Source organism: Nansenia antarctica (assembly GCF_963989245.1).
Source record: "Nansenia antarctica genome assembly, chromosome: 10".
Taxonomy (NCBI): domain Eukaryota; kingdom Metazoa; phylum Chordata; class Actinopteri; order Argentiniformes; family Microstomatidae; genus Nansenia; species Nansenia antarctica.
Genome location: NC_137680.1, coordinates 17,321,431 through 17,340,247, shown reverse-complemented (window position 1 = coordinate 17,340,247; position 18,817 = coordinate 17,321,431). Strand labels below are relative to the sequence as shown.

The following is an 18,817-nucleotide window of genomic DNA, read 5'->3' as shown; positions in this document are numbered from 1 at the left end:
AGAATCATAAATGAAAGCGAATTAGTATTTTTGCAGTCATCTATTCAGAGGAAATGCACCGAATGAGGATGGTATGTTGAGCCACTGAAAAGTTAAGGATTTAGGATTCAATGTTGTTACAGTATGTAAGCAATTGATTTATCATGTTTAATGACCTGTTGCTGGCTTGATATCCACCATCCCTCATCTTTCATCTCTTTCATTTGCGTGGAATATACATTTTTATTCTCAGACACAAACACACTCCTGAACCTTTAAATACCCTCCCTCAGGGTAGGGAGGGTATTTACGCAGAATAAAGGCTGTGTTACGGTTCCTGGTGTCATATGCATTCCAGAAGTGTCTGGTCCATCGAGAAGAGCAGCTTTGGAGTAACAGCTATGTGACATTTCAGGGGGATTACTGAGTAAACCTGCCCCTGAATTGAACAATGGCTCTGCTGCATACCCTGTTAGAGACGGTAATGTTACTGGAAAGTCATCGGATTTTGGTACAGTAGGAGTGACAGGCATTGGGATCAAGTCTGTTTATGTTTTTTATTTTCTATACAAGACCTGAAAAGTGGCCATTCTTATGTAATATATTCATTCTGAGCTTTGTGTATTACGCACTAAATGTTTAGTGTACAGTATAAATAAAGCTTTGCTTACTAATATATGGACTGGTTTTAATGGGAAGAGATGGAGGTTGGAGTTTGGGGAAGGGAAGGGGCAGAACAATGAGGAGCAATAAGTGCACATCACACTGCACACATAGCTGTCAGGTAGACACTACATTTCCTCATGCATGCACAGTGTGGTCTGCAAGTATATTAGTATGTTCATTAGTCAAAAACATTCCCTTCCTCCATATTTATTGTTCCATAGAATAATTCCATAATTATAATTCCATAGAAAGGAAGAGGACAGTAGCTGGTTTGAGTGAAAGCAGTCAGGGAGAAGAGTGACAGGGGAAACTTGATACAGAAAACATGCGTAGTATTCTGCTATGCAATTGTGGCTGAAATATGAGTCTGGGAATATAAAACTCACTTATCTGGAATCAGACTCCAAACACTGCTCATTAAGGGTAATGAGGGTAGTGAAAGTGCAGTGGGCCAAGCAAGCACACTGCAACACCATGGCAGGCAAGCACAGCCTTACCCACCCACGTGATCTTGATCGTGCAACAATAACAATTACTTATATAATGTCATATTCACAACACTTGATCGACAGTAGGGCTCTGGTCACAAGTATACAATTAACTTGAAGACAGAAAGTCAATTAAACAGCATATTAGATTATTCACTTTCTTTGGAAAAATAATCGAATCATCTAATTCCTGACGTACACAGGCATTGTGATTACAAGGTTATAATGTTGGTTATTTCCTGTGTTCTCATCGTTGTGTACATCAAGAAGAGGCATTCATAAGAGGGCCCAACACAGCAACAGCTTCAATCTCCACAAGTCCACCCTACCAGCGTGAAAAAAAAGAAACGGAGCGAGAGTGGCAGTGAGCTTGCATTTACTATAAATAGGCTGTATAAATAGGCTTTGCCGTCAGTATATAATTGTCACAAAATATCAAATAAGATGAAAGGGCAACAGATACTCACTCTGGGCAAGGCTGCAACTTGGTAAGCAGCTCTGGCTGGGAAGTTGCTGCTGAAAACTAGAAAGAGCATGACATGGTTACATCCAGTAAGGATTGCACAAGACAATGTTTAAACTGTTTCACCTGGCAGTAAAAATCTATATGAGCTTTTAGTAGGATAATAGTTAAAAAGCTGAACTATTCAACTGGGTATTTCTGCATTTGAGACATGTTGAGTGAAGTGGATTATACTGCACACACAAACCAGTGGGGCTACATTTGCCAAGTGGGAGTGTCTCTGTACTCTAATCAACATGTGTACATTCAACATGTATAGGCGGATCTTTGATCCGTACTGTATGTGTTCTCATTCATTTACAGAGTGAATGAGTTCACAATACATGACCTCAGCACACGCCTTGGCCACTGCATACACCAGCTAGCATGGACATTCAGACATACAACGTGGGTAGCGACATGATTACTTATAGAGTACTGATTGATCACTAATAGAGGGGTATCTGTTCAGCACACCAACAGTTCTTTGTTAGCCTGAGCCCAGAAAAGAGCCATGATGTGCTTCAGGAGGAGGTGGGCCTGGAGGAGAGCTTTAGCCCACACCAGCTCAGGTTTCATCCTGCATCACGGCTTATCTTTTCAACAGGGGTCTGTCTCCCAGTGTCAGGGCACTCCAAGTTATATGCCATGAAAAACTACAGTATAGCGAATGCCCACAATGTTTAAGCACAACAACATTTTAAAAATCATTCACACAATAGGTAGTTTAAGTAAGGGACTTTAATTTTATATTTGTGTGCTGACTGAACTAGTCACTGTGATGTGCACAGCTCAAGGTTATTCAACAGAAGTGCCACATACACAAAAAAGTCACATCCGCCTAGTACTTAGTGTATATATTATTCAGTCCCTTAGGCTATAGTGACACCCTATGGATACGGTCTGAAGTGCAAGATACAAGTATGTAGAAGAATATGCAGTTTGTAAGTATGTATGTACTTACATTGTTTGTAAACATCGTTGACATTGGTGAAATCATTCATGTCAGCCAAAAGTACAGTGGTTTTGACAACTGGAAAATAAAACAGGAACTGGATGGTTTTGCCAGCTCAGGTTTAAAATTAAAAGGTCTTATCTGTATTTATTATTTCCATAATTGAACTCTTACCATTCTCATATCCACACCCACCAGCTTTTAGGATTTCACCCATATTTATAAGAGCCTGTTCGATATTAACATAGGAAGATTGTTCAGAGTTATCAAGGTTACGAGTGCAGGAGACAGACATTCACAATTTCTTATAACATGTTTACAAAAAGTTACCACACTGAATCCAGCCATAGATATGAGGAATATGAGGAATGAGGAACGTTGCAATGATCTATAACATGTCCCTGTGCCATGTCTTGTGGTGTCCCTGTGCCATGTCTTGTGGTGTGACTGAGACAGAGAGGAGGTTTCTAACCTGTTTGGTTTGGGCCTGCACGCCTCCATCCACCAGCTGGCCAGAGGAGGGGTCCATCCCCAGCTGGCCAGAGATGTACATGGTACGGTCAACTACCACAGCCTGGCTGGAAATTAAAGAAACGCTGACTAAATATAATTGATGTGGTATGCCTCAAGTCAACAGGCAGTTATTTTAGATATTTGAAATATAGACCCTACTTATATGAAAGGAGCTAAAACATGATTGTTGTTGACATGTCAACATATCTCATCATATTTTCATCCCATCCACAACAACATAGTTTGATATCCCTAACCCTAACTGATGCTCTACTGCCCCTTAGTGGTTACATCGAGAAACAACACATGCTTGCTCTGTACAGGTCGTCTCGGACATCAGACACAAATTCGTACTTTGATCCTAAATGCAGCTTACAGTGGCGAGGCGCTCAACCTTTTAACTATTGGGTAAAAGTGCGTCACCTCTCACAAAAAAATATGGAGATAATAGAGAGTCTATGGAGACATAGAAACAATGCAAAGCATACGCTGTACCATACTGGTACTGCATTTGAGCACATTATCTTGTTGGGGTTTCAGTTTCAATTATCTAAATTCATTGTTTGAATGTGTAAACACAGCACGCGGGCACACAAGAGGATTAGGATCCTAAAGTTAAACAGGTGCATAGCAGTGCAATGAAGTGCTTCGGCACCACCTACCTGTAGGGACCAATCGCTCCTGGAGCTTTTGTTGTACTGATTATCTTCCTGATTATTGCCGACATTGTATTCTATCGATTAGTGCAATTTATTAAAAAAAACAAAAAAAAAAACTGCCCACTCCACCAACAGAGTACCAGTATGGACGAGAACATAGGAAGACAGGTCAGCTGGTGGAGCGCCTCTACTACCGTAAATCCTCAACTAGACTGGCCCAACATACCTCTACTACCGTAAATCCTCAACTAGACTGGCCCAACATACCACGTCGATGGTCGTCATTTAACTAGAACGACGTGATGACGTCAAATTACCTGCGGAAAACGTTTACAAATGTTAGCATCGACGCACTCACACTAGAGTAGAGTAGAGCAAAGGGTTGAGGTATTTTCTCCTGAAAGGGGGGGGGGTTATATAATAATAATAATAATAATAATAATAATAATAATAATAATAATAATTATTATTATTATTATTATTATTATTATTATTATTTCTGAGTTTAAAGTCAGAACTTCTGAGATTAAGATTGTTTGTGGTTCCTTGATCCCCATTTACCATGTTTAAAAGCAAAATAAAGTTGAGCTTTTATTTTGAAGAAATCCTAAATGACATCACATTCACCGGAAGTAGGGGGGTCACAAAAACACAGATGAAAACAATCATGGCGACGGACTCCAGCTCAGCTGTGTATTTTGCGATCAGTAATATACCCGCTGCATTTCGATCTGCCGACCTTCGAAACTATTTCAGCCAATTCATAGAAAGCGCAGCTTTCCTGTGCTTCCATTACCGACATCGACCTGAGGTTTTGAGAGAGTCTGAGGACACCACGGCGACAGACGCGGACACCGAGGGCACTTCCAAGTCTGAGGAGAGTGGGGGACATTCGTCGACTACTGTAAAGACGTGTTGCTGTGTGGTGTCAGTACTTTCAAAAGAGGCAGACCGGTTTGTAAAACTGTATGCGGGGAATCAATGGATCGAGTCTAAAGGGAATTGGCTGGCGAGACGATGTGTGCTGAGGAGAGTAAAAGTGTCAGATGCCTCAGGTTAGTTACTTTGAATGAATGAATGAATGATGAATGAATGAATGGTCTTTATTGTCATTGCTATAGTACAGGTACTAAACAACGAAATTTAGGAGGGGTGGCTCCCCCGGTGCTAGGAAAGAGAAAAAAAAACTGAAAAAAACACAAGAAGGGAAGGAGCTGGTTTACATAAATAAAGGCTATGTACACTATCCACTATACTATACTGTACAGATAGACGACTAGGGTTGTCATATTGCACATAGTGTTATTGCACATTCATTTGAAGTGTCGCAGTTTGCAGGCTAGAAATGTACATATTTGTGCCTCAGCACTACACCTGATTTTTTCAGTCCAGCAGCTGCCATCAATCCGTCCAGACTGTCCAGGGCCCAGAACCTAGGTCTTTGCTGTGTTCAGGGCCTGGATGGCCCTGGGGTAGAAGCTGTTCTTCAGTCTGTTTGTCCTTGCGGCCATGGTCCTGTACCGCCTTTTCGAGGGCAGCCGGGTAAAGTGTTCTACCCAGGGTGGGTTGGGTCTCTGGAGATCTTTGGCTGCTTTTTCAAGTTAAAATGCTCTCTTAAGCCTTACCACCGACCCACCTAACCTAGTGCAGTACAGAACTGTTTAAATGTATTGGTAGACTGAAATGCAAGCATTTGAATCGGCCCAATCGAAGTTATTTTGATTGAAGGCGTTGTCTTTTCAGATGTCTTGTTTTAAGGCTCTTAAACCAGCCTGTGGATGTGTAATATAAACATGTTAATCCTATATCTCTTGTTTCAGGTGAGGATAGATTCCCCTATAAGACAAAGTCACAGCTGAGGCGTCACGTGGCTTTAACAGAACGCTTCACAGAGACAGACCTCAAGGGTTTGCCGGAGCTGAACCCACCCTCCCTGATGCCCGCCGGTAACGTGGGCACAACAGTGAAGGTCTTTCTCCAGCTGATCCAGTCGTGCCGCCTGCCTCCGCGCCTCATCCGCAAGCTGGGCCTCACTTTCCCTAAGACCAGCTCCAGCCGTCGCTATGGCAATGTGCCCTTTCAGTACTATGATTCCAGCCTCGTACCAGCCTCCGAGGAGAGTGTCTTCACCGCGGGCGGGCATGAGATATCTGGCCCAGGAAAGGTGACGTTGCCACCCCCAGATGCCCAGGGACCTGCTGACACACCAGGCACACCAGAGGCTGGGGAAGAGGAAGAGGATGCCCAGTCCAATGCAGATGATGTGAGTTAGGACTTTGTCTACTATAGATGTCAACATTTTTAATGTAATTCAGATGTTCATTAAGCAAAGGAGTGAATACAGTAATAACATGAAGAAGCTACATACTTTGACAGTAATAAAGGCAAACATAATAAAAGTGAAAACATTGAGCAAGGCACTTAACCCCTAATCGCTCCAGGGTCACCAACTATGGCCTATAGCAAAAAATAACAAATTCCAACAGTTGACTGACAAGTTGATTGCATGGCAATAAAAATTATAATTATTATAAACAATTATAATTATAATACTCTACTGTGCGCTAGGATGATGACCGCTGTGAGGAGTGGGAGCGACACGAGGCACTGCATGAGGATGTGACGAGCCAGGAACGCAGCAAGGAGCGTCTCTACGAGGAGAGGATAGAGCTGAAGTGGGAGAAGGGAGGCTCAGGCCTGGTCTTCTACACCGACGCTCAGTACTGGCATGCGGAGGAAGGAGGTATGAGATGGCTGTTACACACTCTCTTTAAAAAGAAACTCCAGGGAAAAATCTGCTTTTGGGGTTGAAAAACGTAGGCCAGGTTCTACATGGTGAAAGTTTTCGAAAAAAAGCGTAATATTGTTCTTAAGTTCCTGTGTGTGTAAAAAGTATATTATCGAATTTTTTTACTAATATGTTGTCTTGTTTGATCTCTTTCCCTGCCTAGATTTTGATGAACAAACAACAGATGATTGGGATGTGGACATGGGTGTTTACTATGACAAAGGTAATTTGCTTTTAAGTCCATCTGGGGGATTATTGCAAACTTCAGGGGGAAATGGTACAGCATTGGGATGCAGCATATATCAACGGAGGCTAGTGGAGGTAGTAATTGGAGAATGGGCTATTTGTGCTATTTGTAATGCATGGAATGAGGAATGGAGAGGAGATACCATTCCTTCCTCTTTCCATGCATTCCATTCTCCACCTCCACCAGCCTCCACTGATCGGGACGCAGCATATATCGAGTTGTGTCTCTCTCTCTACAGATGGCGGTGACATGGACTCCCGGGACTACGTCCGCATGCGGTACGAGAAGAGGCTGAGGGACGGGCTTGAGCTCAGGTCTGGGCACAAGCAGACAATCGGGCACGAGCAGCCAATTGGCACATTTGAGAAGTTCACACGGGTAAGAAAGAAGACCTTGATCCAGTCTTGTAAACTGAGTAGCTATGATGCCATATAAATCACAGTTAGACACTACCATATTTTTTATTAAGTGGACAGAATTCTCGGACAACCTGTTTAGTTAGTGTACATATGAAATGAGAGGTTTTCAATAGTATGGCTCGATATTGGCCCTGTTTGAATATTTTCAATTTGTGTCCTTCCTTCCTTCAATTCAAGCCCTGTCCACACCTAGACGTTTTTTTGATAAACGTGGATTTTTATATTAGTTTTGGGGGGTTCGTCCAGACGCAAACGAGTTTTTGCCCTCTGAAAACGAAGATGTTTAAAAACGCCTGCCAGAGTGAAGATGTTTAAAAACGCTGTATATTCGCCGTATATTTTTGACGTGTGGACGAGATAGACGGAGCTTTTTGTATTCGTCACGTCATCATGCGCGTAGATTTCTATGATCATGCGCACTGCAGCTGTTTGCTGTTCCCTCCAACGTCATATCCTGGCACCAGTAACTACTATGTTTACAACAGGCAACGGTGTTCGAGGCTACACAAGCGAGGAAAATGGATGTGAACAAAGTGCTTCTAGTTCTTTCACTGTTAACTGGACTTTTAACCTGTTCACAGATAAATGCACAGTTAATGATCGAGAACATTGAGAGACAGAGGCGTCTGATTGGCCAGCGGGGCTATGGGGATAATATTATATCGCCAACTACTGGTGTGGAATGCTCAATGACAGCGTTTATATTGCGTTCATGCGTATGCATGTGGACACAGACATTGTTTATAAACATGCTGGTGTGGACGGTAATATGTTTATATACGAAAAACGTTTATCAAAAAAACGTATAGGTGTGGACAGGGCCTAAGTAGCCATTTCTCTAACGTGATAAGATTTTAAAAACCTTTTTCAAGGAAAATAAGAAGGATGCAATTCAAGAGTATTCAAACAGGGCCTCTGAGTGCAGCAGGACTGATCGATTCGTTGGTGTTTTCCTTGTTTAGGGTATGGGCCGGCGTGTGATGGAGAAGCAGGGATGGAAGGAGGGAGAGGGGCTGGGGAACAGTCAGGCAGGGATGGCCGATGCTCTGGAGAACGAAGGACAACATCCTAAATGCAAGAGGGGCTTTGGGTGAGTGAAACATCAACTTACACTGTGGTTGGGGTCAATTCAGGAAGTGATTTGAGTTTAGAATTTCAGAATGCAAACACTTTTGATGTAAAAACAAATAGTCATTTTCACTTTATTAAGAAATCGTTTAAAAAATAAATATATTAAAAAAATAAATGCCCTATTTGCAATTATTGAACTAATATCTCAATTGATTTCCTGAATTGTCTGAAGTCAAATTCAAGAACTTGACTGACACCCTAACCCTATATCAGATATGATAAAACAAACTCTGGAATAAAAGACACTTGCATAATAAGGTGTTTATACTGTATGAATGATTGTATGGCATAGGCCTGTTTGAACCCCACAATTATGTTGTGTGTGATCCTACAGTAATATGTTCTCTTTTGTAAAGGTACCATGGAGATAAGTTGAACTCTTACGTGAAAAAGGCCAGACCAGACTTCCACATAACCACTGTTTATGACAAACCCAAAGACCTAGACCAAGGCGACAGCCTGCTGCGACGTCAACAGAACACCAGCATTAAGTACAGAGATTGGCAGCCGGGGGGCAGCATTGGGCCAAAAAGATGACAAGATATATATTTTTTACATGTTTTATAGTTTTTTTTCCTTACTTTCTTTTGAACAATGTCATGTTCAAACAATGTATTTTTTTATAAAAACTACTTCTTAAATATTAAACCTTTGTTTCAATGATTTCACATGTCTTTGATATATCAATGTATTACAGATTTCAGGTGATGTTTGTTTGGAGTTGATCATAGGCATATTAATAATAAAGATATCAAATAATAATAATAAAGACATTTCATAATAACTTAGGTTTACTCTGCACATAACTGTACCCAGTACCAGTGGCTTTCATTCCTAAGTAGCAAATAAAAAGTACAAAGAAGTATCTTTCCTTCTACCTATTGGGTTAGCCCTAACCCTAATACATGGTAGAACTGAAACTACTCTCATATGCATTATGCCATACTTATGACACAGAGAGGCTGCTATTAGCTAGAATTAAAAGTCAAGAGGTAGTAAGTAGCTCCAAGGTATCGAATTGTGTATTGCCCTTATATGGGGTAGTCAAACTACCAATTACACAGCACGCGCTTTTATTTTGACACAACCCGGAAGTACATTGAAGTAGCTTGTAGCTGGCTAGCAGTGCTTCCTGATACAAACCGTAACCGCGGCAGGTGAAGTTCATGCCAGTTGGTGACATTTGACACTTTTACCAAATGTGAGTTGTTAACGAAACGCTTGTTTTCTGGGAAGCAAATTGTATGCCAGTGAACATTGTGTTGTACAGTCAGTGCGTGTGCTACAAGTAAGCTAGCCCGCTGCTACAATCAGTTACAGTATCTCAATGTGCAGCATGCCTTGGGTTGCATCTGTGGCCGTTCTAGTTTGTTAGCGACATAATTCAGGAATACTAGCATGGTGATGATAAAGTCATGATGTTGTTAGACAACTGTATTAAAGATATATTCAGTGAAGTAAGTGAAACGTTCACAACGTCGCAGAATAACGAGACTCCCTCCTAGTTGAAATTGCAACTCTACGAGGCACAAAAACACAGACGGAAACTGAAAAAAACACATTGCCGCACTATCACTGAATAAAGGCTTCCTCCCTGGAGGCACTGCATGACACATGAACACACTACATCACACATATCACAAATATCACACATCACACATCACAAATATTTGTTAACTGTTGTCTAGAAGTAAGTTTTTGTAGCATGTGTTGCACACTCCTGAACAATGAAGTCCAATTTAGTTTAGCATTCTTTTTTGTGGGTTTGGACAACAAACAACAGTTTTGTTTTTTCATAATCTACATTTTCTCTTCAGCATTCACTTCCCAGCAGCCTGAGAGTGGTTTGAAGAAGCAGTGGTAACCACCATGTCAACCCAGCCCACAGAACCTCCATCACTGTGCTTCGGCCAGGTGGTCATTGGACCCCCTGGCTCGGGTAAGACCACCTATTGCCGTGGGATGCAGGAGTTCTTGAGCCACCTGGGACGCAAAGTGGTAGTGGTGAACATGGACCCTGCCAACGAGGGGCTGCCCTACCCCTGTGAGGTGAACGTGTCTGAGCTGGTCACCCTGGATGATGTCATGGATAATCTGAAGCTAGGGCCTAATGGTGGACTCCTGTACTGCATGGAGTACCTTGAGGCTAACCTGGACTGGCTGGCAGCCAAGCTAAAGCAGCACAGCGGCTGTTACTTCCTGTTTGACTGCCCTGGTCAGGTGGAGTTGTACACTCACCAGAGCTCGGTGAAGAACATCTTCGCACAGCTGGGCAAGTGGAACTTCAGGGTGAGTGGACTAGTGGGGGTAGAACTGGATGATCTCCCCTGTGCTCATCTAAGCGTGACAGTGATGCCTCGTATGAATGGAGACTCTTGGTGCTGATGTTGGCTTTCGTCAATAAACACCATACATCATTCCACACACAATACACACTTACTATCTTATGAACTTTGGCTAATTGCTCTTAACATAAGATTGCGATGTGTAAGCAATGTAATATTAATAAGTGTTGTAATATTATATAAGCTTTGTAATAAACTATCTGTAGTTCAAAGTGTTTAAAGTAGTTTCTTGAGAGAGATGGATTGTGTGACGAATCTCTCTCTCTCTCTCTCTCTCAGTTGGCGGCGGTGCATCTTGTGGACTCTCACTCCTGTACTGACCCAGCTAAGTTCATCTCTGTGCTATGTACCTCGCTCTCTACCATGCTGCACATAGAGCTGCCTCACGTCAACATCCTCTCCAAGATGGACCTCATCGAGCAGTACGGCAAACTAGGTGAGAGAAAGAGAAACCCCTGTAAGGATAGGGTTGATATTAGAAATATAAATTCAACCTCAGTGCAAGAAGTGAATTGAAATTCAATGTGGGAATTCAAAATGGACGGTCCATTGTTTTCCATGAGGATTTTTCGGTTCATGGGCTGAATTTAACCCTGGAACTACTCATGGTTTAAAAAAAAAAAAACTACACCACACGCGTGTCTCTATATCATAGACGTTACCCTAAAATTAGGCTGCAATGAATTTGAGATGTTGTGCATCAGTTTCAGCTTCTAGTCCCGCCACTTGATGCCCCCCCCCCATCATCTCTCTTTCCTTCTCCCTCCCCCTCTCTTTCTTCCCGTCGTCTCCTCTCAGCCTTCAACCTAGAATTCTACACAGAGGTGATGGACCTGTCCTACATGCTAGATCACCTGGCTGCAGACCCCTTCTTTAAGAAGTTCCTCCGCCTGAATGAGAAACTGGCTGAGGTCATCCAGGACTATGGCCTTGTCTCCTTTGTAACCCTCAATGTGCAGGTGAGTGAGGTATCACCCTCGACAGAACCTAATAGAACTGTATTTGCCCTGGGATGTCCTCTCCTGTTCTTGGTCATGCAATCTAAATTGATGATAGTAGCAGTCCATTGTAAAAGGTGAACCAAAGCACAGTTGTCTGTCTCATACAAAATGTTGAGACTTCCAACGTGTGTACTCTTTCACTCCCCCCTCAGCGGCCCACGCCACATGGGCTACATATTTCTTTTAATCCATTGCTTATTTAATACACAAGAGAAAGTACACACCTCCGGGAGGCAGGGTCGAGATTCAGAATAAAGTACCTTCAGGATGAATTCACCCCGGAGGAGTTCGCTGCTGCCCTCCAGCATCTAAAGCCAGGGAAAGCTCCGGGGCCTGATTCCATCTGCCCGGAGCTTATTCTCCATGCCGCACCCGCCTTGAAGTCCTGGCTGAGAGCGTTCCTCACTTCCTGTTTGCGCCAACTCAAGATCCCCAAAATCTGGCGAAGAGCCCTAGTTGTTGCGATCCCTAAACCGAATAAGCCTGAAGGGGACCCTAAGAGTTACCGTCCCATCTCTCTGTTATGCATCCCCTTCAAGATCCTCGAGCGTCTCATCTACGCCCGCATCGAACCAATTGTCGACCCGCTGCTCCCACGTGAGCAGGCCGGGTTCCGACGCGGGAGGTCGACCGTAGATCAAGTCACCCTTATGACTCAAGACATCGAGGATTGCTTTTCGGCAAAAAAGAAGGCCGGGGCCGTCTTTATAGACCTGACGGCTGCCTACGATACCGTATGGCATCGCGGCCTCTCCTGCAAGCTGCTCCGCCTGCTGCCGGACAGGCACATGGTCAGAATGATCATGGAGCTCATCCGTAACCGCAGCTTTACCCTCACCACCGGTCGCGGACAGCTAAGCAGGCTTCGACGCCTTAAGAACGGCGTCCCTCAGGGATCGGTCCTGGCCCCCCTCCTCTATAATATCTATACCTATGACCTGCCCAACACACTCTCGCGGAAGTACGCCTACGCAGACGACCTCGCAGTGGTGTACTCTGCTGGAAATTGGCAGTCTGTGGAGGGGATTCTGAGCCAGGACATGCAGACACTAGTGGCATACTTCCGGAAATGGAGATTGAAGCTTAGCGAGGCAAAGACGGTGTCGGCTGCCTTCCACCTTAACAACAGGGAGGCTAAACGTGAGCTTAGAGTACACCTAGATGGAACTCCCCTGCCATGTTCCGCTGAGCCAATCTATCTCGGCGTGACATTGGACAGGACGCTCACGTTTCGCCGACACCTCGAGTCACTGCGCAAGAAGTTAACAGCTCGTGTGGCGTTGATGAGGCGACTGGTTGGCTCGGGCTGGGGCGCCGGCGCAAGGACCTTGCGCACGGCAGCCCTAGCCCTCGTTTATTCAACTAGTGAATACTGCGCCCCAGTATGGTGTCGCAGTGCCCACACCCGCCTCATCGACTCGCCTATAAACGAAGCCTTGCGCATTGTGACAGGATGCCTGCGTCCTACCCCCGTGGACAACCTTCCCATCCTAGCAGGCATCCAGCCCGCAGGCCTCCGCCGCATGGGAGCCACAGCACGTCTCGCCTGCCGGGCCGCGGAGCTTAATAACCATCTGCTCCATGATAGGCTCACTATAACAGCGGAGCCCTCCCGGCGTCTCAAGTCGAGACACCCATTTGTGCCTGCCGCACAGGATCTCAGGCAGCAATGCAGAGATCTCAACATCAGTGCGGCAGGATGGGCGGATTATATGTGGCGCGCGGAGTGGGAGGCTAACACCTCCAAACTCCGCGACCACATCCCAGTCGCCGGCGCTGAGCCCCTCGGGATGGACTTGCCAAGGCTATCCTGGGTGAGGCTCAATCGTCTCCGGACCGGCGTCGGGCGTTTCCGCTCATCAATGCACAGATGGGGCTTGGCCCCAAATGCGTCGTGCGAGTGTGGCGCAGAGGACCAAACCGCAGACCATATTATCCTGGATTGCCCGGTGTACCACCCACCCAACGGGATGCATGGTCTGTCGGTATTAGATGACGAGACGATGACGTGGCTTCTGGAGGGGTGTCCAGAAATATAGCCCGGGTGAGCCCCTCAACCAGGTCTCGGGGTGGTAAAAGGGTAGCCCCTCGGCCCCGAGCCTGGTGGAGTGGAGAGGAAAAACAACTACCCATACGCCGAAGAAGGATGAAGGTCTGAATTAATGAATTAATGAGTTTGTGACCCCTCGCCATGATCTTGTCCCCCTGCTCTGTGCTCCTTCCCCAGGACAGGGAGAGTATGACTCAGGTCCTGCGGACAATAGACAAGGCTAATGGATACTGCTTCGGAGACGGGGAGGAGAGGAACCTGCAGGCTATGATGTCAAAAGCCGTGGGGGCGGACTTCCAGTTCACCTCGTATCCTTTCCTCACTGCTGCTGTTGGATTGAGATATACACTCACCGAACACTTTATTAGGAACACTGTACTAATACTGGGTAGGCCCTCCCTTTGCTCTCAAAACAGCCTCAATTCTTCGTGGCATTGATTCCAAAGATGTTGGAAACATTCCTTTGAGATTCAGGATTTTTCAGGTGCACTTTCAAGCTGTGAATCAGCTTTTGCTTTGTAACATGGTGCATTATCATGCTGGAAGTAGCCATTAAAAGATGGGTACATTGTTGCCATGATGTGAGGCACATGGCAACAATACTCAAATAGGCTGTGGCATTCAAACGACAATTGTTATTAACGGACCCAAAGTGTGCCAAGAAAACATTCCCCACACCATTACACCACCTCCATGAATGAGACGGCGTACAGGTGTTCCTAATAAAGTGTTCGGTGAGTGTATATGTACAGTACCTAATAGGTCCAGTCTCAATATATGTATTATAGAATACTGTATATCCCATGTATGCTTTTATCCAGAGAAACTTACAGTACAGTGAGTGCATAAATGATTTGTATATACAGTATGGTCACAGTGGAACTAACCCCCAAGAACAAACCCCCAATTTAAGAGTTGCTCTACCATCTGAGCCACACAGGATCACCATAATATGTCCTGTGTATGGTCTTAAAGGGGCTACACATTACATTTTCACTGTACTACAGCATATAATGGCCTTGAAAAATCTGCAGGGATTGTAGAGCCATAGTATTTCAAAGTAATAGCTCCCCGTCCTTTTGATTGGCTATGGTATTGGCGCATTGACTTCTTCTGGTCTGTACGTCCACGCTGCTGTCAAATCGTAGCTTGTTACTAAAAGTAGGAAAATTGAAAGAAGAAAGAAAACTATGTGCAAACATCTATTATAACCTGTTATAATAGATTTGACATCTCATCTTATCTCAATGGTCTGGATAACCAATTTTGTGATGGAAGCAGACATTGTAATTGCAGATTTAATGCGTAGCTCTTTTAATATATTTATACAGCCCAATCGTATAAATCATATGCCTCGTCATATATGTATTTGGTTGAGTCAAAGTATAATGTACTGTATGTGGTCCAGTTAAAATGTGACATCTACTCAACTGCTTAGGCCCAACCTGTGAAATATCAAGGAATCTTGATGGTACTTTCTGATCGACCTGGAACAATGTGTTCTTCAACTAGCTCTACCAGAGAAAAAATACTTTCAATAAATGACAGGTTTCTGATTCCCCCTCTTTTCCTCAACATTTGAACCCCAGAACCCTAGGAGTGCAGGAGAGGTATGTAGGAGAGGCTGACAAGACTGTGGAGGAGGAGGTGATGGATCTGTAGTCTAGACCATCATCAGACACAACTGAACGGACAGGACGGATCTCCTTATAACCTGCCCCAGGCTAAGCAGAGGACTACTCTTGGCAACACATGAACTAGCCTCTGCCTACACCCAGAGTATCAGAGTTGAAGTCTGGCAGTAGAAGATGTCATGTCATGTCAAGGCACCACAGACACACTCCAGCGCTTCAGAACCGACAGGGTCTCTCACGCGGTCATGTTCTTCTCCCCAGAGATCCCACTGAGGAAAAAAACTAATGAAAAGTGGTGTTTGCTCCAAGAGCAGCAATTGTTTCTTTTCTTCCACACTTTGACTTAACTTTTAAAATGAACAGCTACTGAGGTTATAGCAGGGGTGGCTCATGATACACACAAGCCTCTATGTCCAGTAATAATAGCAGTAAGCAGAGCTAACTACAATAATACGCCGTCTGACAAGACAAGACTATGCAAACACACAGTCCGCCCCAATCTCTCACAGGGTTCTATACAGACTAGAGGAGAGATGCTAGAGAAGGAGAGTAGTGGAATTATGCCAAAACTCCAAGCCCACTGCTTCCTGGTAACTGGATCACAGTAGAGAGTTCAGACTGGTCCATTTGTGACTATCTGGCAGAGTTGTAGTGCCAGACAATAGTGCAGAGTAGACTACATTGAGTAAAAGCAGTGGTTAATCTATCAATGATTACAAGCTTTTGTGTAATGGGGAATTCCCTGATCTGAAGGGCTGTTTGGTCAGTTCTTGTGTGTTTTACAGGTAAGAAACAGGGTACAAGTCCCACCAGATTAGTAACATCTACTGTTATTGAAAATGAAATATGTATTTGTTTGAATGGCTCATGAATAAAGCTTACTAAGAGTTGGTCTTTAACTCATTTACCCCTGACTGTGTGTGTGTGTGTGTGTGTGTGTGTGTGTGTGTGTGTGTGTGTGTGTGTGTGTGTGTGTGTGTGTGTGTGTGTGTGTGTGTGTGTGTGTACTGTACTACTGCTCTGTGCAACAGGTGCAGTAGAGGAGATGATGAGACACTGGAACTCAATTTATAGTGTCACAGTGTCTCTAATATCTCCCCCTTGGTCAAAGACATGCACAAGTGAGGATGAGGGAAAGGGTACTGGGCACTCTAGCTTTCCCCTAGTTTTTCTAATCTTCTCCAGTATTTATTTAGTTAACTCACTGTTAAAGTGGAAGTTGAGGACCAACAGAGAAGCTCACCAGCAAATTAAAACATTAGCACAGTAGCCTATCTAAACCTGAATTCATGAATGTTAGCTTTTATGACAGTAGGTGATAGCCTGTGGTCATGTACAACACACACACTAATTACAACCTTGGTGTGTGTCACCCATGTTGGTAGAAGCGACATTTGAATGAAAGAAATGATAACCTTCACTAAGCATTGCAAGCATTGGCGTAACTGAGTCAGTACGTCGCCTCATAAAGCTCACAGAACAGAGCTACCCTCAAGACATGGAGTGGATTTCTGTCTTTCAGAAATATTGGTCAGGTCCCACCCTGAAAATGTATATGCATTCTTTTGAAGAGGTAGCTGAACCACTTCTGCACACATTTGGAAAGGTGGACTCTATAAACAAATAATTGATACACTCATCTGCTCGTTGTTTTTCCATCTATGATTTCCAAAGGTCTACCAGGCAATATGTAGTAAATTGTCTTGCCCATAGACTGCTCTTGCCCAATGAGATATGTAAATATGAGTTTATTGTTTTTACTGGAGACTCTGTTCCCTTCTGTCCAGGAGATGGCACTAGTGTGTCCGAATCCCCTTCCCAGCGCCATTAAAAGTCTACTCCAGCTTTTATTTGTGGCCAGGGCATAAAAAACGTAGCCAGGCGGGGAGAGGAAGCCACATTAAATCTCTGTTTCTGCACAACTGGCCCTGTGTCTGTTCTCTCTGGGATAGAAGGCTCTTCGTGGCTTCTACTAACAGAACCCCACTGCTGCCTCTTTACAGTGGTTTAGAGAGAATAGAGGCCCTATAATAAGTCCTTCCTTCTTTCCTCATACAGTACAAAGCAAGCACATTTCTGGGGCTATTCTGCTGTAGTTTCCTAATATAAAAAAATAGCAGTTAAATATTGATATTTAGTGTGGACCTCCTAGCGCCTCGCTCAACATTTGGGGGTGTAGATAAGATCAGGGACAGGTGGCCTATAGACAAAACAATGGCAGCATAGCCTACTAAGAGCATACATATCCCTGGTTTCATTATCCAAATATAACAGAAAGCTTATGTTACATATATCCCATGTCAAACATCCCAGAAATATGTTCTCTTGTCTATGAAGGAGACTTCTTGTGAGGTTCATAGTGTAGTGCTTCTTCTGTGTGTGTGTGTGTGTGTGTGTGTGTGTGTGTGTGTGTGTGTGTGTGTGTGTGTGTGTGTGTGTGTGTGTGTGTGTGTGTTGGTCAGAAGAACTTCCTTCCTCAGCACACTTCAGAGGGTGTGTGTGTTGACGTGATGCCTGGTACTCTGTTACCCCTGCCCATCACTCATTCAGAGCATGAGGGGGTGTGTCAGGGCCAACCTTTAGTCGTGAATGTTTACATGTGTGAGTGAGTGTGCCTCTTGGCTTGTTCCTCCTTCGTCAGAGCCCTCCTGCTGTGTGTGTGTGACAGAGAGAGAGAGAGAGAGAGAGAGAGAGAGAGAGAGAGAGAGAGAGAGAGAGAGAGAGAGAGATAGTGGAGGTGGGGGTCTAACAGCTTCAATGTGTGTGTGTAAGTATGTGTGCGTGCAAGAGAGAGACAGAGAGAGAGAGGGGAGGGGGGGTCCATAATATCTCTCAGTAAAGACTCAAACGCAGAGATTTCATTCAAACTAGTTTTTTTGTCTTTCAAAACTTGACATTGACCCCATTGTTTTTTTTTAAATCATCGTTGATTAGAACACAGGGATGAATACACATTACACGTATAGTGAAGCTTAGGGGAATGGAGCTGAACACAAATGAAAAAAATGAGATTTTTCCACAGATTTCCTAATTTACTATTTACATAACATGATGAGGTTGTTAACTATAAATTAGACAGATTTCCCTCCTTCTTGGGGCAAGGTCAGGGTTATAGCCGGCCCAGTGGAGTTGTTCAATGTTGGGTGGCTGAGAAAGCTGTAGTCTCAGTGTAGCTGTACTTTCTGCCCATCCCCCACATTCACTAGAGAAGCGTCTCTGCTAGCTGCTGCTGCTAGGAGGCAGAGACAGACAGAGAGGGGGTGGGGAGGGAGAGGGCGGGGGGAGCAGAGAGAGAGAGAGAGAGAGAAGGTGCATGCAATGCTACACGGCAGTTTCCCCTCTGAAATTCTATGCAAGTGTCTCTGTTTTCTTGCCTCAACTGTGTCCGTCTTTTGAGGCTGACAGTCAGAGAATGATCAGATTGTCGGTAGCTCTCCTCT

At 44.2% G+C, this 18,817-nt stretch overlaps 3 protein-coding genes across 3 annotated transcripts; 2 read left to right on the top strand and 1 right to left on the bottom strand.

The window, feature by feature from the left end:
- Nucleotides 1-203: 203 nt before the first annotated feature.
- Nucleotides 204-3,905, bottom strand: LOC308166041 (2-iminobutanoate/2-iminopropanoate deaminase-like). The gene is made up of 6 exons (XM_080540270.1): nt 3,766-3,905; nt 3,063-3,168; nt 2,765-2,819; nt 2,600-2,668; nt 1,601-1,656; nt 204-1,458 (listed from the first exon to the last, which is right to left on the bottom strand). The coding sequence occupies exons 1-6, from the start codon at nt 3,828-3,830 to the stop codon at nt 1,396-1,398; spliced, it is 414 nt and encodes a 137-aa protein (XP_080396396.1). The 5' UTR covers nt 3,831-3,905; the 3' UTR covers nt 204-1,395.
- A 524-nt stretch (nt 3,906-4,429) lies between these two features.
- gpatch3 (G patch domain containing 3) lies at nt 4,430-8,884 on the top strand (the record flags this gene model as incomplete). Its single annotated transcript, XM_080540261.1, has 7 exons — nt 4,430-4,817; nt 5,583-6,025; nt 6,331-6,505; nt 6,714-6,773; nt 7,036-7,175; nt 8,179-8,306; nt 8,704-8,884. 7 exons carry the CDS (start codon nt 4,430-4,432, stop codon nt 8,882-8,884), a joined length of 1,515 nt encoding a protein of 504 aa, XP_080396387.1.
- A 605-nt stretch (nt 8,885-9,489) lies between these two features.
- Nucleotides 9,490-16,179, top strand: gpn2 (GPN-loop GTPase 2). The gene is made up of 6 exons (XM_080540267.1): nt 9,490-9,548; nt 10,165-10,636; nt 10,972-11,128; nt 11,491-11,651; nt 13,921-14,051; nt 15,333-16,179. The coding sequence occupies exons 2-6, from the start codon at nt 10,217-10,219 to the stop codon at nt 15,403-15,405; spliced, it is 942 nt and encodes a 313-aa protein (XP_080396393.1). The 5' UTR covers nt 9,490-9,548; nt 10,165-10,216; the 3' UTR covers nt 15,406-16,179.
- Nucleotides 16,180-18,817: the final 2,638 nt, after the last annotated feature.

Excerpts from the sequence above, each read along its gene's own strand:
- LOC308166041 (XM_080540270.1), bottom strand. The coding sequence starts at position 3,830 with ATGTCGGCAATAATCAGGAAGATAATCAGTACAACAAAAGCTCCAGGA. Across the intron at positions 3,169-3,765 it reads GGAGCGATTGGTCCCTACAG|CCAGGCTGTGGTAGTTGACC; the intron begins GTAGGTGGTGCC and ends TTTAATTTCCAG. Across the intron at positions 2,669-2,764 it reads TGGGTGTGGATATGAGAATG|TTGTCAAAACCACTGTACTT; the intron begins GTAAGAGTTCAA and ends TTTATTTTCCAG.
- gpn2 (XM_080540267.1), top strand. The coding sequence starts at position 10,217 with ATGTCAACCCAGCCCACAGAACCTCCATCACTGTGCTTCGGCCAGGTG. Across the intron at positions 11,652-13,920 it reads TTGTAACCCTCAATGTGCAG|GACAGGGAGAGTATGACTCA; the intron begins GTGAGTGAGGTA and ends CTCCTTCCCCAG. Across the intron at positions 14,052-15,332 it reads GCGGACTTCCAGTTCACCTC|AACCCTAGGAGTGCAGGAGA; the intron begins GTATCCTTTCCT and ends TTTGAACCCCAG.